Source organism: Athene noctua, chromosome 1, assembly GCF_965140245.1.
Source record: "Athene noctua chromosome 1, bAthNoc1.hap1.1, whole genome shotgun sequence".
Taxonomy (NCBI): domain Eukaryota; kingdom Metazoa; phylum Chordata; class Aves; order Strigiformes; family Strigidae; genus Athene; species Athene noctua.
In genome coordinates, this window is record NC_134037.1 from 97,287,311 (window position 1) to 97,309,777 (window position 22,467).

Consider the following 22,467-nt stretch of genomic DNA (forward strand, 5'->3'; position numbering starts at 1 on the left):
CTTCATTTCTTTCACAGTCCCACGCTGGCACTTACGGGTGCACATCTACTCGCAGCATGACTCTGCAAAATTACCTCTGTGCCTCATTAAAGCACCCTAGAAACTCCCACAAACAGCATCTGCATCTGTAAGCTCTGAAACCGCTTAAGACTCTGGAGGGTGCAAGACTCATGAAGAATTTATGAAACAGAGTAAACAGAATCTATGCATCAGGGTCTGTGCCAGGCCAACAAGCAATCTCCTTTCTGTCCCGCAATTACAAGACTAGGCATCTTTAATTCCCACTTGCTTCAGAAGTACTCGGTAGGACCGGGCCATTAATTAGTACCTTTTCAAGGGGTGATTCTGTCTAATTAGATGCCCTATAAGATAGGTGTTTTATTAGATGCTCTATAAGAGGTAATACATTCGTTATGGAAGTACATTTTGAGCCCAACCCAAGAAGAACACAGCTTATCAAAACTGAGGATGCAAACAGAATTGCAAGACACAGAGAGAAAAGGAACAGAAATCACTGCTGAGAGCTGTAGAGCTCCCCCTGATCTATTGTGCAAAGCTCATTTTTTTAAAGACTGGAAATGGTGCGGGAAGGTCTCTGAGCTTTGGGCTTGAGGATCTGAGTACATGAAGGAGAGTGTCTTTTTATTGATTTTATTTCTTTGGTTTCTTTGAAGTTGTTGTGGCAGATTTGGTTATACTGAGATGTAAGCGGTTTGCTCGCTCTTTCCAATAGAAAAATCCATTCAGAAGACAATTATATTTTAACCTACCTGCCTCTTTAAAAATACATTGTATTACAGAACATCTGTAGTTAATAGGGCTGTGACATCTCAGCCATTATCAGTCAAATTTAATTCAGATACCACAATATAAATGCAACTACTTTGCTTTCAATATGACTATCAAAGAAGCTGGGAAGTGGAGGTGTTCCTTTGTTTCTTTAGAGGGTATGAAGAAGTCTTAGGAGGATTTTAGATACTAAAGCTTTTTACATTAGAATTGTTTCATGTCATTCTCTTTAGGCATTAAGAGTTACCAGCAATTGGCTTCCTTGCTTCTTTTCTTGACTAGAGAAATACAGGACTGCTGTACAATAGAAGAGTTTGTATCGACTCGAAAAGCAAAATTATTTTATTACAGGATTCAAGAGAACGACAATGGGGGAAGATGGAGACTTAAACTGGTCTGGTTACATTCATTTAAATTCATTCACTACTGGGCATTGCAGGTGAAAAAGAATGGTTTTACTAAACATTCAGCAACACTGTCTTCAAAGGAGCTGCAGCAGCAGCAGCAGATATGTCACATTTACCAAGCACACTAAATTTCCTCCAGCAAAATCAGGAACACCAAAACCAACACTGTGGCTGCTCCATGCTTGGAAAATGTAATGAAGGGGCGGTGGAGGTGGGTGGGTGGGGGTGGAGAAAGGCCTGCTTTTCTTGTTTGTTTTGGCAAACACTGTTTTTTCAGCCTTTCTCAAAATACTCTGAAATTGATATCCAGAAAGAGTAAGCTTCTGTAATTCACAAAATCTTTCCCGGGGTTACCTTTTAACAAACACCAGCTCTGGTGAAGTCGGGCAACACAGACCCCAGAGCATGCTCCATGCCCAGCCCAGGCTGCTGCAGCGACCCCCAGCCTGATCTTCTACTGTGCAAGTCCTGCCTCTCGCTCCTTCAGCCTGAAGGCATCAGGGATGGAAGAGCTTTATGCCAGAAATGGAATCCAGCACACCTTCCATGCTGGGCCACCCGTTTCTCCATCAGCAACAAGATGGAGCAGCTGAAAAGAGATGACAGCATTTACACCAGAGACAAGAGGTTCATTTCTCACCAACCTCCACAGCTTCTCAGAGGAACACAGTCATTAGCACTCACTCTACATTAATAGTAGCCCAGATTATCTCAGCACATGACCTGAAAATCCAGAGTTTCCCCACAATCCAGTATTTTACCTCTCCCTTGCCTCCCAGCCAGATGAACTCCATGGGCAAGGGGACAGGCTAGCCCAGGGGACTGTATAATGCTCTTAACAAAAGGACAGAGGGTCACCTTCCCAAGGTCTCATCACAACCAAAGTTGGCCTTTTTAGAGAACAACCTTCCTTCAAAGCATATCCAAGTTCCAACTTCTTTTCTTCCACCAAAGAAAGATAAAACTTTGGCTAAAATGAAGATAAATAATCTTATCAGATTTCTTTTTTTCACTTGGGAGAAAAAAAATTGCTTCCTAAATCTGCTTTCCAATTCAAGACGAGCAGCAACAGTGTGCTGCAAGAAATTGGGCAGCGACAGCACAGAAATACCAGCAGGAGCTTGAGAGAATGAGCGATGCAGATCAAGGGAGGGGATGAGGGCAAACCTGGGTGAAGAGCCAGGGGTGGCACAGGGTGAGCAGAGGCAGCGGGATGCTTGGATGGGTCACAAAGCTATAGAGACAGTTCAGACTCAGAGGTGGCAGCCCAGATCTGAGGGAAAATCAACCAGAGCGGATGCCAGGACCCTGACAGACACCAGACGAGAAGACGACCCTTCATGACATGCAAGCCTTTCATCCAGCTTGCTGTCAGGACCCCGCTGCCTATTGCAATGACACCTCACACACACCCTGGAACACGGGCACATGCAGCCCAGGCGCAGAAGTGATGCAGCCACGACTCCAGAGGCAGTTCCCTAGGGGAAGGGCTGGTCCAGAGGCAGGGGCTGTTTCTGGCCTGCTGAGCCCAGAGGGAAAGACCCACGAGCTCTGCAAACAGCTGAGCATCAGTGCAAAAGGGGCAACCGCCCTGCCACACCCTGGCCACAGATTCCCCCAACTCTCCCTGCTGCAAGGGTGCTGAGCCCACTCCAAAGGAGATTTCATCATAACTCATAATGAGGTCATCTTCTTTCATACGAGCGTTTCCATAGCAACAAAGAGGCGATTCTAATCTCGAATGTAAAAGACACAGCAAAAATGACACGGTTTGGAGCTTGGGGGTTTTTTTGAAGGGGGAAAGGTTGTTGTTGCAGGTGCAAGCAGCGGTCCCTGGGCTGCAGCAGCCCCCTGGAAGCGGCGTGGGGCCAGCACCACCACGCAGCCACAGCCACCCTGAGGATCACCAGCCCCCGCCACATCCGCAACAGGGCAGGGGGCAAAAGCCCGGGGCAGAGGAGAGTCCACGGGCCAGCACAGGGAAGCGGGGTCCCCCCACTGAGATCGTCTCAGTCATCGAGGCTCCTGGCAGCTGCAGCACAGGCCCCTCAGGTTGCTGGAGCAGAGGGAACCAAAACTCTAATAATGCAAGTGGGCTCGTGCTTTAACCTGGTGGGGTGTAATCCGAAGGGGTGATTGCTGTCCTCTTCCTCCAGGCCCTGCCAGGGAAGTGGAAAGCACAACCACAGACTCACCCGCAGAGTGGGGAATTATTTCAGTAGTATATGCGTCAGAGGACGGACTGCCCTCAGGTATAGTGGTGATGGGAAGCACTGCGATTATTATTCCCTCTCTCCTGGCACGCAACACAGGCCTATATCCTAATTCATAGTGTGCTGTTTGCAATTGCTTAGTAGGGCTATCAAGCATCAAATATCCTCCCCCTCAGCTCTACTATGACAGGCAGAGCAGAGGGGAGAATACGCTGTGTCTCATTCACTGCAGTCTAAAGCAGACCTTGAGAAAAAAGCAGTATGTAGACCAGCACATAAAAGAGCAAAGCACAAGGCCTGGAGCAGGGCTGCTAGGTAGCCTAGTAATATAAGTAGTAGAAATATATATAAGCAGCCATATCAGAAATAGCAACCTGTGTATCCTAGATGAATACCAATACTAGCACTGCAGTACTAACATCATTTCTGGGGCTCACTAGCACTGGCACCCATGAAGGACTGGACTTCCATTTTCTCTGGCCACATCCTAGAATAACATCTCTCCCTAGTTGTGACATTAACACCGATATCATCTCAGTACCTTATTCAGGCCTGCAAAAGGTCTACTGCAGATCCCATGTAAGGGTAGACAGAATCCCAACACCAGGATTTGCATTCACAGCACCATTCTTAAAAAAACAAACAAAAAAATCCATACAACACCTTTAGGATTTTTATTTCTGAATAATTTTTAAATTTTATTTTCTTAGAAGTTACAAAGAAACTCTCTCCAGGAGAGCAAGGAAAAAACCAACCCTGAAGTATTTCCCAGCAATTTTGTTCCATATAAACACAATCAAAGTTACATATTTCATTCACATGCATGTACAAAAACATTTTAAGTAAAACATCCTTCACACATAACATGTGTTTTAGTCTCAGAATTGAGCCCATAATCAGATTAACATCACCTACCCTACCTAACTTTATTTTCCTGTTTTCTTTTTAAATTGTAAATTTCTATGCAGGAATCATGTCTTTTTCTGCACAGCATTATGCATATTCAAATTAATATGGATGGTCTTGGAATTAAATCACTAGGTAGCACAGTCTGACACAGAGCTGTATACTAAAGTTGTTACCCTGTCGTTTGTATAGTGAACTTTGTTGGATACCAGGCAAAACTCTTCAAAAGGAATAAAAAGGTATTGCTAGAGGGAAAAAGGAATATGATACACAGCGTGCTCTTAACTACAATCCTGTATGATTCCCATGCAAAACACTTCAAAAGCCAAGTAATTCACAGATCTTGCTCTCCAAATTGATATCAAAGTTCCCACCAGTTTCAATCATGGCAAAGTAAATCACTACAGACATCAGTGCTACTGGATATGGACATGGTCAATACTCAATATTCCAATTTGCCATCCACCCACCTTTGGAAAGCAAAGGGAGAAAGATGAAAGAACCAACAAAATTGCAGACTGCTGAAGCAGGTGGGTCAGCAGAGCACTTTACCAGCGACTAGCAAAAAATTACAACTGCAAGAGCTGAGCTTCATTCCAACCCATTGCACAATCTGTGGCTTGAAATTTGGGGATTGCATGGTCAATAAACTCCTCACTAGTTGCCCAAGGCTGTATTAACACCTAGCAAAATCTTATTTGATTCGTCAAAAAGCATATTGTCTGTACCTGACTCTGTGAGCTAGATTTGAAATGTCACTATTTCATGCGTGATGAACACCACTGTAAATCTAAGGATGGTAAATGTTCAGAGGGGAAGGCTCACCCAGACGGTAAAGCTTTCACATGCAGGAAAGGAAACATCAAGCACACAAATGTCAGAAGCAACACTGGCATAATGGGGGAACGGGAGGTACAGATTTTACTCTGTCATCATCTTTAAATGTACAAGCAATGCTGATGCATTTCTCATCTCTGCATAAACATGCATCCTAAATAAATCAATAACACCTCTCTCTGACTCTGCAGTGACACAGCTGAATCAATGGAGGGTGAATTTCCACTGTATTTAAATATACTTGAAGCACTTGGACCTGGCTTGTTGCAGAGTGTGTGTTACAGGGTGAAATGAGTGTGGAAAACAGATGTGAAATACAAGAACACAATTAAAAGTAACACAGAACATCTGTACATGAGCAATACAAAGAAAGCACTTAAGACTGACACTTAGGAGGTTTAACCAAAGCCCTGGAGAACAGCAGATTTTCATTTTTAGCCCACTTGAAATCTTGAAATGAGCAAGCGATGCTGGCAGTAGCCACTCTGTCCTCTAGGTCCTGAGAATAATGCAAGGGACTTTACTCAGGTGCCCCCAGCCTCAAGAATACTTTACAACAGTTTGGCAAAGCATTTACAGAGAAAGGCCCACCCACAGGTGTTCTCACACAGTATCAAAGACACAAGGGCCAAAACAAGCTCCACAAAATGTGTAGAAGAGAAAAAGCACCAACACAGCAGGAGGAAGTCTCCTCTGATTCCCAGACAGGAAGGGTAAAGTCAAGTCACTTCACTCAGACACTGATGGTGTGGATGTCTTCAGCTGAGGTAGTCAAGTTCAACTCACTTTATGGGCACACAAAGGAAAAATAGCCATTCCTAAAACTGCCATTCATCTGACCTGCTTTACACTTCTACTTCAAGGCCAGATGCCCTAAGAATGACTATTTCTCTTCAGCTGCAAATGGGGTCCAGAGGAACAAATTTAGCTGCAGACATCTAAAGCCGAGCGAGAAGACACCACCCCAAATACCCTCCTTGTAACTGGGTAGTTGAACAGCACAGCTGTGCTGCATTTCTTCATGATAAGCAGTTTTGCTTAAAACCAGTATCATACAGGTCAGTTACATTTCTCAGTCGCGCTTCTAAGAGGCAAATACTACTATTCTCTTTTTACAGCTGAGAAAACAGGGACAATGCAGCATGCCTAATGATGACTCAAAGGGAATAAAAATAAAGATTTTGTGATACGCTGGTCCACTGTTCTACTACTCACTAGGCTTCAAATAGCTAGAATTTACCCCCCAGGAGAAACCTTTAAAACTGTGATGGACAATTTTAACTTCAATGTCCATAAAAGCCTGTGGTCGCACATTCTTATTAGACATTGAGGAATTTTATGTTTGGCTTCCACTTCTATAAAGTGGAAGAGAAATACAGTTAAGGAAAAAGAATTAAGGCTAGGCATGTTATACAGAAACAAAAATACTATGCCTGGAGCTCATTCTTTCAAAAGATAAAGTTGCAATTGTAAGGACAAATGGGAGGTTTGGTAAATCTCCCTCAAACATCCCAATGGGTTACAGGTATAAAGCCAGTTTAAGTGGCTGTTCATTCTTGATTCATGTTCATTCTAGCTTTTTTGAGAGAGATACTCACTGAATCAAGTTAAAGACTGAGTTGATCAACTGAGGATTGTGCAGAACAAAAAAAATGCCATCAGTCAGCTGAGCCATAAAAGCAAGCAGCAAAATAGATTCTGTTTCAGACTAAGTTGTCAAGATAACAACTTTGAATAGGAAACCTCAGCCAGCCTGAAGTTGCTGCACTCAATCCAATAAGAGCAAAGGAGAAGTTTGCATTGCCCGTACTGGCTCACATCAATAGTAAAAGCTGCTTCATTCTTTCCAGAAAACCACATCAACTTCCCTGACTAGTTAATCAAGAAATCAACTAGAGAAGGAGCTCTGCTGGACTTGTTACTAACAAGGAAGAATTGGTGCAGAATGTGAAGGTCTCGGCAGCAGCCGAAATGGAATTGTAGCATTTAAAATCCTGAGAAATGTGCACGAGACAGAGTCCTGGAACTTTAGGACAACACCTTTCAGTTTATTCAAGGAATGCCTTGGCAGGATCTCATGACGGATTGCCCTGCCCTCCCAAAGGAGCCCAGGAGTGCTGCCTTATCTTCAAAGATAGCTTTCTCAAAGTAGAACAGTCCTTTCTGATGAGCAGAAAGTAAAGCAGGCATGACAGAAGGCCCACACAGACAATCAAGGAACTCCTAACTGAGCTCAAACAGAGAAAAGTACAGAGAAGTGGAAGTGAGCATGGGCTGGCCAGCAGGGATATAGAGACACAGCCCAAGCATGCAGGGACAGTTAGGAAAGCCAAAGCTCAGCTGGAGTTGAAACTGGTAAGTAATGTGAAAGGCTTTTTTAAGTGCACTGGGAGTAAAATAAAGGTTAAAGAAAACACGGGTTTACTGTTCAACGATGCAGACAACCTGGTGACAAAGGATGCACTTTGTACTTTGAGGCTGATGTACCTAGCACCTTATTTGCCTGTCTTCACTGGTAAGGTCTGCCTTCAGGCCTGTCAGGTCCCTGGGTCTACTAGCAGAGTGTTACCTACAGTAGAGGAAGATTGAGATAGCAAGAACTTAAGGCAACTGGACATACCTAAGTCCGTGAAACCAGACAGGATGCATCTGAAGGCACTGAAGGAGGTGGCTGATGGTGCTGTACGCCACTCCATAGCATCTGTGCAAGGTCAGCAGCAGCAACAGCTCCCCAACCAGTGACTTAAGACTGTCTTGTTGCCTACAACGGTTAGCCTACAACAGTTAGCAGCCAGCACATTGAGGGAAATTATTATTTATCCCTATTCAGCACTTGTGAGACTGTATCCAGAGGATTGCATCTGCTTTTGTGCTCCCCCTTACAAGAAGGGCATTGCAACAATTTCAGTGGAAGGCCACAAAGCTTAGGGGGCTAGAGCACAGGAAGTACAAGGAAAGGCTGAGAGAGCTTGGTTTCTTCAGACTTAAGAAGAGAAAAGCCTAAAGAGAGATCTCATTGTATGCAACCATTTAATGGGTGAGTTAGAGAAGAAATAGTCGGACTCTTTTAGGAGATGAAGAATGATAGAACAGAGGCAATGAACACAAGCTGGAACATGGGAAATTCCAACTGGATGCAAGAATATATTTTTTCTTTTTATGAGGGTAGTCAAATATGGGAAAATTCCCAAAGAGGTCTGGCATCACCATCCTTGGAGATATTCAAAACTCAAGTGGACAAGGCCCTGAGCAATCTGAACTAATAGGCTGTGCTTCAAGCAGGGGGCTGGACTAGAGGCTAGAAACCTCAAGATGTCCCTTCAACCCGAATTATTAAATGATTCTATGACTTAGCAAATCTCCTCACAACTTATTTTCACTGTTAACTTCCTCATTAATCAGCCAAAGCAAGCCATGATACAATCAAATGTATAGGGTGATCTTCAATCTCCTGAGTCAGGATGAGTCCAGAAGCCAGCAAAGACTGCCAGCAGCTGAAGTGCACTATACACCAAATGTCTCATAGCAATTTTATGCAAGTTCCCTCATACACCAGGGCCAGCCCTGTTTATGAATCATAGCCATCATAGTGCTCTCTTAGTTCGTTTCAAGTCTATTACATACCATCAGAATTAAATAAAAAGACTGCCTCTTTTCACATTTTCTTCATCTTTTTCTTGCAACGCTGGTTGAAGACAGGTGAGGATCCCATCAGACTGTCAGCAGAATGAGAACCATAGCTGCTTTCAGAACCATTGGGGCTCTGTGGCATCCCAGCTTCACTCATGCCTGACATCGGTTCCTCAAAGACATCGCTGCCTAGGACCCCGTGGCCATGTACATTAGCCTCCTCGTTTTCCTGTGGCTCCATTTTCACCTGTGCCAAGTTCCAGAGTGGGGAAGCATTCACCTCAGCGCCTAGAGAAAGAAAAAGCACACGGTAGTAACTAAGCAAAAAAAACAGATCATAAATGGCATGCAGATGCAAGGGACTGCAGCACTGATAAAGGAGTAAAAGCAAAGCTACAGGTGAGCTAGGCTGGGGGAAAAACAAAGAAAACACACCAATCACTGTGAAACAATAAATAATCTATTGGCTTTATTTTTTTTAATAGCCCAGTAACTGCCGCTCCAAAAAATACAACGCTATCCTTTCACAGAAATCCTCCATGTGGTTTTCTCCATGAGAAACAAAGAGCCCACATCACTCTCCAGGAGCGTCTCAGCAGCAGTGAGCACACCAACAGCATATGGACTAGACCCTGCATAAGCAGTCCAGAAGTCATTCATGATGATGAGATCGTTGCAACACCAGCAACTTTCTTTAAGCTGTCAGACATACTGGACTTCTGCAGAGGAGGTGAAGTGAGAGGGCAGAGGAGTGGGTAGATGAACAGTCTTAAATACTACTTCCAGCACTGAAACTCAGAGAAATCAGAGCTGCAGTCAGCCACCCAACTGCCTGCCTGCCTCCTTGTAATCAACACCCACAGGTCTCATCCCATCCTTCAACAGAACAGAAAGAAATCCTCTTGGCTTAACCTCACAGACACTCTGCTGGGAAATAGCTCCTCCCTGCCTGCCCGCCACCCCCCCCCCCCCCCCCTTTTTTTTAAAAAAAAAAAAGCTTTTGGACTAGTATGCAATCTGAGCACATTGAGGATTTTCTGTACAAGAGTATGAAAACATATTTCTTGATAACAGCAAATGTTTTCCTCCCCAAAAGCTGTAATTACAGATTGCATTATTTCTGCTTACAGTTTTAAGGGAGACAAAAATCCTATTAAAAATACACTAATTGGGCCCCTTGCTGAGTTGGGCATAAACAGCCCAGAACTGAACAAAGCCTGAAATCTTCACAATTTTAAATCTGGTCCCTCTTGTGTAGGGTTAAATTCACATGCAAAAAAATAAAAAAAAACCCATGAAAATAGTTTTAGTAAGTTTTCCAAACCCTGTGTCTCATGAAGCTTGGCCACAGTTTGAAAGCTCAACCAACCCTCCTGTACTGGGCCAAACTTACTACTATTCCCTATTAACAATACACTACTAACAATAGTCCCTTATTACTAGCAATTACACTGAGAACATATCTTTCACTACATATTTGTACTGAGAATTCTCCCTTATGAAGGGGTCAGAAATCTTTTCCAGAGCAGCTTAGCCCAAAACAGGCTTTAGGAGACCTCTGTGGTAACACAGCCTACATTAGCTCAGCAGTTAGACAGCAAGCCAAAATGGAAGTGCTTGCTGGAGTCCAGCTGCCTTAATGAAATGTCCTTTTTATGTTATTTATAAGTAAATGTGTTCCTCTCAACAACAATGGACACATCATTAAAATGCTATCAGATCCACAGAGTTGTCGCTTCAGTCTACACAATAATCAAAGATGCTCACTAAACTTACTGTGTCTTTCATCAATTGCTCTTCATTGCTCAGCCTTATTCCTTTCAGCTCTATCACCTGTCATTGAGAGTGTCACTAATGACTAACAGTACTTAAGCATCCACACAGGACGTTTCATCTTCAAAGCACTCTAACTTCAAAGTACCTTACAAATGAGCTAATCCTCATGTTACCCTGCTGGACAGAGGAACAAGATCCCCAATTTTGCCTCCATTTCCCCAACTGCAGTGATATTAGGCAGCTAGCCCACAACCACAACGGCAGGCATAAACAGAAACACAAGAACAACATGGAAGGCTGAAACAAGAGTTTTGCCTTCAGATATTGAAGCCTTGCTGCCCTCTCTACAGACCTCCCACTTGTATTTTCAAGATGGTGGTGTCCTAATTGCAGTAGCTTTTTTTCTCTCCTTATGATATTATGCTTTCCAGCCTGCCCAGCTCTAGACTGGGAGTTCTCACAGTGATGAGATTTCCAAACGCTCTTGTGAAGTGAAGAGGGATTTTCAGGGAGGAACAGAGCACTTGTATTCTTAATTAGAAAACATCAATTCGGTATCAGAGAGGCAAGAGGCATTTAATATACAGCTAGCACGCTAACCTCTGGGTCTCAAGTGGTAGATGCTAATACAAAGCTTTCCAGATGAATCACTTGCAACCCCAGATGGGCCAGAGGAGTCTGCCTGTTGCCTCTCCCACAAAAATGCGAGCACTTCAGATTTCAGAAGTACTAAGGAAAACAACATGAGTTTCCAGAAAAACATCAGATGGATTTGTGCTTTTTTAAAACTCAACAGAATGTGCCATTAAAAAAAAAAACCAAAACTAAAGGACTCAGAGGTATACTCTAACCTCACTACATATGCTACTTAGTTTAGGGCTGATAGGAGAACAGGCTTCATTGTTTTTTAACCATATTGTTAAGTGAAACAGTTATTATTGCAGGGTTTTCCAGAGTTCAGAAGGTTGTATACAAAAATCAAAACTGGCTTTCTTTGGGAGAAGAAGGTCTTCTTCATTTTCCAGAAAATTCAGCACTACTACATGGTGCATAGAATAAAACTTGTATATAGATATAGAAAAGGCACAGCAGGAGCAGACCCTCCCATGCTGGCCACGAGTGTGCTTCAACACTAACATCAAGGGATGACTGAGAAAAAGAGTGCAGTCTCCATAACCCCAGTACTTCACCCACCGTTTCACTTTCCATGGCCTCAGCTTACTACAGCAAGCTTTGGAGTAGAGATGCTAGAATAGTAGAGACTCCCACAAGCCCATTTCACATAAGTCACTGATAAGCTTTCTTAAAACAACAATTGTCACTACCAGGGTGACTTCTGAATATGGAGGACTGCACCAAATACCATCAGTATTTCTGTAACTCAGTGCCTAAACTGTGTAGGGTCTTGAATTTAGTCCAGGCACAAGGAACTTTTCAGTAACAGGAATCTCTGAACAAGAATCCGAAACTACCCAGAAAAATAAAGGAAAAAAAAAAAATCCAGTAGTGTCCTTACTAGAAATAAGGACAAAACTCCGGTCTCTTAAACTAAAATATATACATAAATATAAACCCAAAAGTTATTTTTGTCTTTGTTACATCAGACTGGAAAAAAAAAAACCCACTACTCACATTTGCAGCAAATACCCTAGTTCACAAAACAACAATAAAGCCCTTGGGCCATCACTGTAGAAAAACAATCTACCTCACACCAATGACAGCCCAGAACTTCAACAGTCTGCTAAAAATAAACACCATATAAAGCACTTTGTGTTCTACAGGGTCCACAAATGGATTTAACAAATGCTCATAATTGATACCTTTGATTCTTTGGTTTTGTATTTAGAAAGAAAGCAAGGGTTTCTCTCCCATCCAAATCTTTTTATTAAAACCTAAAAATGTTTTCTCCTTCTCCTTCCTCACGTTGGGATCTGCTTTTAAAAATGGAAACAAGATCACACAGAACAGCTGATAGACTGTTTCCAGCAGTAGCAAGAAATCCCTACCTGAAGTCTGTGGGGAAGCTTCTACTTCCAAGTTGGCAGAGAAGCGCTCGCTTTGAGCTCCAAGGACTCCAACGGGCAAAGACTGGTCACCAGAAGCCAGATCTCCTTCCAGCTCCTCACTTATGGGGAAAGTAATATCACTAACAGGTTCCTCCTTAATCTTCACAGGCTTTGTGTCTTCTGCTGCCTTTTCAGGGTTGACAATCTTCTCGTACTCTTCAGAGAGCTGCTTGCTAACCTGTCAAAGATCAGTGGGGGTGAAAAAGAGGCCAGAAAGGTCAGAGTGACTTCAGAGGCCCTGATGGCAATTACACTGCAGTGCACTCTGTTCACAGAATATTATTAACATCTGACCTGCATGAACAAGTAAACAGGTTATCAGCTACACAGGAAAGATTTTTTTTCCCCCCCCTTTAAGAACACCTTCTGTCCTGTAACAAGGGACTTTAATAAGAGGTTTAATCCATTAACACATCTGCTTGATAAATATGAGCACCTTTATTTCACAGACAGTGATGATGGGGCACAGAAATTTAAACAGAGCACGAAACAAAAGCAAAGTGTCTCAGCCTTACTGTTTGGTTTTACCTATGAGACTATCCACCATCTGCCAGTAACAAATTTACTCCAGCATTAAAAAACACGCAGCTCAGATATTCATCAGCTCTGTAGTCACTGGGCAAAGCCTGGGTACCTTCTGTCAGATCCACAGCAAAAAACCACCTAAGTTTTCTCAAGTCAGAGAAGTGAAATAAATACAGGAATGATATTTAGAACTACTCTGTACTTCTAGAAACTTAAAAACGGTAACCAATTAAATCAAAAATTTCAGATTTCATCTGCTTCTAATAAATGCTTGTTTATACCACTGAACCCAAATGATCAGTGAACTGTGCTCAGAAAAAGTCCAAGGCTTTTTAACAGGAGAAGGAAGAACGAAAAAGAATAGCAAAGCCCCGTCTAGATATACTTCCAAATACTACTGTGGACCTCAGTCTTGCACTAAGAACAGAACAAAATAAGACAATGACCAGCTGCAGGATGAGAGTGAACTGCATCAACCAAACGATGTAGGATACCCAAATTCCAAAAGGAGATATCTGAACAAACGCATTTGAAAAAAATGAACTGTTTTTTTGAACAAAAATGTCTTTAATGAAGTCAGATCTTGATGATGTTATTTTTATGCACAAACCTCAGAGTCCATCACAATTTACATACTGCACACGCTTACAGGTGTTTCTGATTTATACTGCCTCTGTAAGCCACAAGGTGCCAACCCCTGGGAAAAGAAGGAGCACAAGGTAGCTGCTCCAAGAAGAGTCAACTGGCACCCTGATAACATAACAAGGAGGAAGGGATAATCTGCTTTTTTGTTCATCTGCATGTTTTGTGAAATAGTAAGCAGTCAAATAACCCATTAATACAGAAAATTCAGTTAATCAGTCAGTACTGATTTTACCTCTACTCAATATTTTTGTCCAGGCCATTCAAGACCTGAAGGCCTCCTCTTAAACCCACACAAATCATCAGTAGAACATTCTTAGCTTCAGTAGGGACACAAATAACGGGCTCTGTCTTCCAGTCAAAAAAATACTCTTTCTCTTTTTCTCCTCCCTTCTTTTGACTCCCCTCCACACCAAAGAGATCTTTTAATTAGATTTTACTTCAGTAAGACCCAGGACTTGCTACAGGAATAAGCAACTGTACTGGGGGTACATTTATTGGTGTCGTCAGTTCCCTACTGTTCTCACCTGAAGCATGTAGCTGTGATAATCCTTAATGCGGTGTTGCCAGAACTTCTGCAGTGAGAGCACACTGCCAATGCCCACTTCATGGAAGACCTGCTCCATGACATCAGGGAAAGGGGTGTGCCCAAGTCGAGCTTCTCGATCCACAGCAAAGCGCAGCAGTTTGGTGAATTTCAAGCAGTACTCGTGGGCAATGTCTGTCAGGGTCTCCAGGACACTCTCATTGGCACACTCAAAGCCTGTGTGAGCCAGGATGGTGGCCATTGACTGGTAGAGAAGCTGCCGGCAGGAAGACCAACTCAGCTCAGTCACTGGCTCCCCTTTTCCTCTAAAAAACAGAAAATACAAAAATTGCACACCTCTAAAACCTGAAAGGAATGTATCAGTTGAAGAGATACTGTCAACAATAAGGTGATGTACAAAGGGAAAGCAGATTGTTTGGGGTTCTCCACAGCTTCTTCATTACATATGAACACTGCCTAGTAAGGGTTTATCTGCTTTCCCTTCTTCCCATGCCTCCAAATCAGCATGCCAGTTCTCATTTTCCCTTCTAATGCCAGAAAATTCTTTGGGTGATGCATGAATGTGGGACTGCAAATTTTATGAACGCTTAAGCAAATCCCTCCCCACCCAAGAGTTTTTCTTTTGGAGATGTGAATTAAATGGGTCCTTGACACAAACAAAAAAAGGCATTTTAAATAACACGAATGCAAATCATTTCCCCTCTCAGTTAATTACATTTCTCTTCCTTATTATCTCTGATGTCACAGGCCTAATAGTCAGATACAAAGGCTTCTGGAATAGACAAGATCTGAATTTATAATGCCAAAGACACACATAAAAAGCAAGAAACAAGATATACATACATTTCATAAAGGTACACCGTAGCCACAAAGACCAATCCCCCACCCTAATTTCCAGTAGTCACTCAGGACGACACTGAAAGAAGTACCCCTGTATGCAACCTAATAAGTGAACACCAGGCCTGGAGAGGTTCTGCTGTAGAGCAGCATTCCCCAGCCTTGGGTTTGAGACCTCTCTTCTCGGTATTGCTAAGCAGGAAGAAGTGACCACCCAGGATGGAGAAGATGACGAACAACTGACATGAACACTTCAGACATCATTCATTTACAGTCAGACAACTGAATTTTTCATCAAGATGAGTTAACAAATAGAAATTCCATATAGAAAAAAGATAAGATGAGATAAGGAAAGGCCTCTGAAAGGTAAACATATTTCTCACAATTAAATGTATGCAATGTGTTTGCCCATATCAGTAACATGGTCTTCAAATGCTGATGTCGAAAAATCCAATTTCCTTTCTGCTAAATATGGTATTTATATACTTTTTTACACATCATTCAGCATCAATGGCAGAATTAAGCTAACAATTTCACCCTTCGTTTGTTTCTGATCAGTTCTTCCCAACACCTTCTGCAGCCCACCCTGAGATTCACCTCACTGTCACCCTACATTACTTGCGTAACACCACACACTCTTTCCAGTAGCAAGACCTCATTAAACAGTACACAGACAGCATTGATGCCTTGATAAATTCTCACTACTCTTGTGTCTCCACCAAGTGCATTAGGTACCCTTCAGTCTTGCCAAGATGCTGAGTCACAGTGCCTCAGCACCCCCTGATCTCAGAACTGACCCATAGAAAACCACCAAAACACGGCAGTAAAAGCAGATAATATTTCAGGGGAGAGAAAATGGAAGGTTAAACTCAGAGCTGTCAGGACCAAAATCCTTCATTTTCAAGAACACTAGCTCAGCATTTTCTGATTATTCAAAAAAAGGAGGGGATCAGACTATATTAAGAGCTGCGGATGATGATATTTCTAAGTGGATATTAAGAACAGCATGTGGATCCCAGGTCATGGATTCATCCCAGTTATTAATTGCTAGAAAATGACTTACATCCTAATTCCAACTCAATTATATAACTACTTTGTAGAGAAGACAGCAGGTGCTCTGACAAGATGAATTAAAAGTTCATCATTTCCCTTATAAACCAAGTGTCCCCCATACTGGTTTTACATCTCCCTCACCCCTCCCTCCACCTCCCAGTGACAGATTTCTGAAGTTCGAACAGCCATATGTCTCACACAACACTGGGACTAGGAGGTTACAACCAACCACAAAACAACCATCTAAATTTACGCCTAGAAAAAAGAATCTCTCCTTTTTCAGTACATATAAAGGACATACCTAGCTGCCCAGCAACCAACAGTTGAGAGCATCTTATGCTACCAAAACCACTGAACACCAAGCTACTATTAATAGAGACAAATAAAGAGCCATTATTGACACTCTGACATTCATGCAAAACACTATGGGCAAACTTAAACCAGACAGATTTTGGCAAGCCCAAGCAGGATACTCAGCCACTTGTAAAGTAGAGCACATGTTCAGCAGTGCATATCACTGCTCAGAAGCAGCAGAGAATGTCTGTATCTCTTTTAAACTCCCAGAGGAAAAGAAACTAATTGCCAACATTAAAATGCACCTAGGTCACTACGCTGAAAGGGATATAATCAACTTGAAATCTAATCAGTTAAAGACAGAGGGATTGCAGGTACTTGTACTCAAATCAAATCCCCAGCTCTTGTTCTTGGTAAAATAAATCAATTTTGGTTTTTCTTCTGTTTTCTTCTCTTGTTTTACTGTTTCCCACCATAAACAATAGAGGAATATGATTAAAAGTCTGATTAGACAGCAAAATCTGAAATACTGATGTTAATAGAAACCAATAAATGAGAAAATACCCTTTTTTTCTTCATCTCCTTTAACTTTCAGGTAGTGTCTTATAAGAATGCATAAAAACAAAACCAGCCATAGAGACACATTTAAGAGCTGCTACTGAATGTCAAGCCTTCCCAAAAAGGACGAGCAGACTTCTTTTCCCTCGTCATCAGCTAAAGAGCCTTGGTCTTAGATCTCATCCAGATACTCAGCACCTACAGAAGTACCCTTCCAGGTACTATCATTATGCAAAATGCCACTCTGTTTAGCACTTACGGCTTTCCCAAAAGGCTCCCCATTCATCAACAATCTAAAGCCAAACCTACTTAACATATTACCAGGGTCACATAGCTGCAAGTAAACAAGAGTGCTTTAATCCCTAAAGAGATTAACAAAACTAGCAATTAGGCCTGTGACTTGGAGGTGATCACATCTACAGAACATATAGTGTGAATATCACAAACGCTGGCCAACTTGTTACTCTTCAGTTTTGTATTTCCAGTGGAGTTCTGTATTTTCACATATGGGCAACAAACACTAGATGATGTTCCAGACAGAAATCTACCTGCCAAGCCATGAATTCAGCAGACCCAAAACCCAGCCTTCTCCCACTGCTACCAGCAAATCTGTAACATGCAGAACTTCACAACAGAACACATGAAAAAAGTGTCCATTTATACCATGCAGACTTATTTTCAGCATTAATAAGGTTTCAGAACTGGCAAAAGGCCCATTTTCTGTGTCAGGTAGTTAACAAGCTATCCCCCAAAGGCACCACAATCCATTCACCCAAGCTCCTCTCCTGGAAGGCTGTTTTTTTTCAGAGGGAAGGAGATCTCATGGTTCATTTCCCATGCAGCTATCTTCAGGGGAAAATGTTTGGGCTAAGTCAGTACAAGGATCGACAGCCGAGGTTCACTCAACTGCAGCAACAGATTGAAGCGCTCTGCTCCCTCCTAGGTGAGCATAAGCTAGCAGCAGATGGAGGGAGGAGGGATTGTTTTTCCTATGAACACATCAAATTTATGAAACATTACACTGTGGAGTTGAATTTATACCAAATGAGGTGCAACAAGGTCACTTCAGAGCCATTTTCCCCACAACAATAAAATAAAGGAGAATATTGGAAAAATGAGATGATATTAGTCAGAGAGTGCTTCAAAGAACACAGCACACTTAACTCAAACCAGAAAGTTGTTTCCTTTTGAAAAAGGGCTTCTTTCCACCTCATCCTTAGTAAGCCTCTTTTTAAATCTCTCTGCTATGTCTACAGAAGGTTGCACACATGTAAAAAGCTGCTCAATACATAATGGCAAAAGGTAGCACACAACATTTGGAAAATAAATTGGGTCCCAATGGCCCAACCCAGAAGACCAGACAGTTTAGGGGCTAAACCAGAGTGCTTAGTCCAGCAAGGGAGGTACATTCTGCCTGGTCTAATTTACACCTCTCCAAATCCTTCCCAACATTAAACCAGCTATCCCACCAACACGTGCTTCCCTACTTCTGTACAGGCATTTCTTAACCACAAGCCCTTCTGCCATGAACTGTTTTCCCATGGCAAGCAGTTTCATTCACAGATTATTTTTCAATGCGAAGCACACATTTGATGTGGTCAGGAACGCAGATGAGAGAATGGCAGAGAAATCTGTTAAGAAACCAACCATGCACACACAAGAAAAAGCATCCGAAGAGGCACATAATGAGTAGGTTAGGTTCCTTTTGAAGATGGATCCATGCTAATCGGAGGAAGCTGCACACAGAAGGAAAAGTAGCAGCCTTATTATGGTAAGACCCTCCAGTTCAAATGGTAGTTTCAAGACTATAGTTCCTTACTCATTCTTCACTGATTATGCTTTAAGATTACATTCTGTTCCTGTACCAACCCAAATCAAATGTTAATCCCTTATTGTGTATTTCAAGAACTGTAACATCAACAGCTGCAAATCACCAAGACCAAACGGTAATTCATCCAGGAATACTAACGGAATAAAAGCATGAAATAGCTGAACAGTTGTAGTGAGTCACCTCTTGCTTTAAACTGCCTTGACCCATGAGGACCAGAAGGCAGAAGACGTGAAAATATTTTCTTTTAATAGCTTCAGAAGAGATGTGAAGAACTGCAGGCTGGAAAGCCTGATATATTCTGGTGCATCAGGGAAATTCAAAGAAATGAGAAGAACAAAATTAGAGGACACATGGGTAAGCATGTTACACTCAGAAAGAGTCCAGAAAGCTTTTGTAAAGGGAAAACCTGCTTCACAGACCTACCAGAGTCCTCCAAATCCATCAACAAACAAGTACGTAAGAGATCTCCACTGTGGAGCCCAGGTCTTCACTCGGGGATCTGTGCCAGAATCAAGTTTTGTTTCAACGTATTTATAAACAGTCAGGAAAAACGGAGGAGAGTAATAGCATCATGATTAAAACTGCTTGTGATACAGATTTTGGGGGGTTGAAATGACCAAAACAATTGAAAAATAGCAGTAAATTAGGTTTTGCCTCTTCCTCATCTCAAAAGGGAGAAGGCGGCAAGGGTTACAGGTACAGGGTGGGGCAGACAGAAGGGTGGAAAACCAAAATGAATCCAGCCGATAACAAAATAAAAGACAAGGGTGTGGAGTCAGAGGATGAAAATTAATTAACAAGGAAAACAGAAGGAAAACAGAAGGTGACATATCTATGTTAAAGAAACTTGTGGTCTGATTCAGGCTGGTCACTCTTATCTTCATTTCTTCCTATGTCTACATATACCTATACACTGCTTCTCAGACCCAGGTTACCGCCAAAGAAAATGAAATTAAAATATGAATTTAATCGAATACTGTAGTTCTGGCAATGGCACTTCAGAAGGCAGCATAAAATTAAGCACTACCATGTTTTATCAAGAGGAAGAATGGTCTTTCTTGAATTTGTTTTTACACACTAAGATAAGCATCAGCAAATCATATAACTTTATTTTTACTACTATAACAGCAACTGCTATTCTTAATTCAAGTGTCTTAAAACAGTTAAGAACAAATATGCATTAACAAACTCAAAGCTTTCCTCCTGGAAAAGTATAAATGTGTTTGGTTTAGCAAGCACACAATTAAATTAGAGTCTCCACTGCAGCTCATTATAAATGCACTCTCTGTCAGCCACAAAACATTTAATTTCAAAATTGAATATCCAATGTTTACTATCTAGTCCTTAAACTCCCCCATGTGGTTGACTGCTAAAATAACATTTCTTTACCTGGACCCCAGAAACTCGCAAGGGACCACAAAAAGACAAAGCAGCCCCCAAAACATGGACAGAGCCACAGAAAACTGAACTTACAGGTGAAGCCACCGAGGAGGACAGCAGAACACTGCTCAGTCCTAGAAACCAAAGGGCCAGAAAGAGCAGGAGTCACAGGGCTCAGACTTTATTCTCACAGGACTGCATTTCCCTTCAGATCTCTTGGCTAATTATTTCTTCTGAGGAAGAATGATGGTGTTCCTCCACAAACAGCACTAAGAATCACTCTACTGTTCAGAGAGACTGTTAACAAAAGCAACATTTTTCTATAAGACGTATTCTATACAGCCTAAGGCTATTAAAGATCTCAGTGGCATTTAACTGTTAAATTTTATTCCATTTTCCCCATTTTAAAAAAAAGAATTATCATCTCCCACATCACATTCATTGGTGCACAGTCTTTACGAACAGGTTAGAGCAATGAGGATTAATCCCTGAATTTAAACACACATAACCCACAAAGTATCATGAGATCCTGCAAGAAATGCAACACCTGCTTGTCAATTTAGTGCTTGTCAGAGGGGTAGACAGGGAAGTAGTGGCAATACTATTTAATCAAAGATTGGCTGCAGAGGTAGAAGCAATGCAACCTTCCTTTACATTTTCTCCAGCTCTTGGCTGGTGGAGCCGGTATCAGAGACAAGAATTCCCTTTACCCGTACTCATCACCACCTCTGACCAGAATAACACCGAGAAACAGGGTGAAATGTATAGTTGCTACGTCACAGGTCCTTGGCCAGTGAAATCTTACAAATATGTTATCAAACCATCTTTTCAGAACCTACAACTAAACTGCGAAAACCTAGCCATACATCTTCTGCATTTTCAGTTATAGTAAGGCGAGCTTAGTTGTAAGTGACCTAAATAGAAGAGACTTCACATCCTACAACTAAACTTGTCAAAATGCCACTGAAGATAGCAAAACCATTCACAAACATTTAGTGTGGCACTAACAAGACAGAAATCAGGACTATACATCCACGTTTCATAGACAGGAAGCAAAAGCACGCAGCTTTCCTTCAGCCAAAGAAGGAAACTCAAAGAAATATCAACACACCTGTAGAAATCACTCTCTGGGTCACTGTGCCTCAGCTGAAATGGCATTTTGGGGGTTTTGCTATCCAGAGGAAGCAGGTCATCAGGGAGAGGTGGAGAGGCCGGACAAGATGGCAGAGGTTCGTTGTCTTCAGTTTTTATGCCCTCTGCTTGCTGCTGGTTTTGAGCCTGAGCCATGGCAATCAGGCTGCGCAGGCGTCTGTTGTGCTGGATGAGCTGAATGGTGTGAATTGTGAGGCTGCAGGGCTCCGAGGGGATGTCCAGCATGGTGGTCGGCCGGGGTTTGTTGGCAGATGGCTGGTGCAGTGGAGGATCTTGGACTTCCACAGTCCGAAACTCACGCTGAAGCAGGTCAAAGGAGCTGCGGTTGGCCTGGTTAGATGACACCGGAATCTCACCCCAATATCGCAACATTTTTACACAGGTCACGTCTTGCCCTCAGAGCCCACAAGAAGGCTACCAAATACTGTACAAAGGAGCCTTGTCGCAGGGAGAAGCGCTAGGCTTCGGGCAGCGGCAGAAACTGGAGCTGAGATGACGCTCTGAACAAAGCCGATGCTGACTGTCGAGGAATCTGTCGCTCAGTGCCTCACTGAGCAGCGCGCTTTTCACGACAGCATCAGGGCACAACGCTGGCAGTTAGCCGATTACATTTCTGCTTCTCCTGGGGGGGGGGGGGGGGGGGGAGAAGAAGAAAGAAACGCACCCGTGAGGCGGGAATTATTTCTGTTTGTAACAGGGGCTGGTGTGGCTCCACCTGGGCCACGCCAGCACCTCGCTGAGCGGGCCCGCGGCGCGCCCAGATGTGCATGGAGAAACCGCGGGGGCCGCATTCGGCTCGCCCTCCCGCCCACCCCCCGAGCCCAGCTCCGGGCCCGCGGCTGCCCCGCACCCCGGACCCGCACCCGGCTCACCACGGCGGCGCCAAACTCGGCCGCCCGCCCGGCGCGCAGCTGCCCCCGCCGTACCCCGCCGCGCCGGAAGTGGGCCCCGGTCCGCTACCAGAAGCGGCCCCCCCCGCTACCAGCGCTGCCTCACGCTGGGAGGAGGGAAGCGATCGCCGCCG

At 43.0% G+C, this 22,467-nt stretch overlaps 1 protein-coding gene across 3 annotated transcripts; it reads right to left on the reverse strand.

Annotated features, from left to right (window-relative positions):
• Positions 1–4,080: 4,080 nt before the first annotated feature.
• SUPT7L (SPT7 like, STAGA complex subunit gamma) lies at positions 4,081–22,465 on the reverse strand. Of its 3 annotated transcripts, none has more exons than XM_074897047.1 (5): positions 22,316–22,465; positions 21,403–22,065; positions 14,319–14,643; positions 12,565–12,802; positions 4,081–9,070 (listed from the first exon to the last, which is right to left on the reverse strand). In XM_074897047.1, the coding sequence occupies exons 2-5, from the start codon at positions 21,813–21,815 to the stop codon at positions 8,808–8,810; spliced, it is 1,239 nt and encodes a 412-aa protein (XP_074753148.1). In that variant the 5' UTR covers positions 21,816–22,065; positions 22,316–22,465; the 3' UTR covers positions 4,081–8,807. The 3 variants fall into 3 exon arrangements, with proteins under 3 accessions (XP_074753148.1, XP_074753149.1, XP_074753150.1); XM_074897048.1 differs by having other exon boundaries at positions 22,307–22,361; XM_074897049.1 differs by lacking the exons at positions 21,403–22,065; positions 22,316–22,465 and adding an exon at positions 16,630–16,643.
• Between the last annotated feature and the right edge of the window lie 2 nt (positions 22,466–22,467).

Coding starts and splice junctions, on each gene's coding strand:
- SUPT7L (XM_074897047.1), bottom strand. CDS start 21,815: ATGTTGCGATATTGGGGTGAGATTCCGGTGTCATCTAACCAGGCCAAC. Junction 14,644..21,402: donor CCAGAGAGTGATTTCTACAG/GTGTGTTGATAT, acceptor TCTGTTTTTTAG/AGGAAAAGGGGAGCCAGTGA. Junction 9,071..12,564: donor AGCTTCCCCACAGACTTCAG/GTAGGGATTTCT, acceptor TTCTTTCTCTAG/GCGCTGAGGTGAATGCTTCC.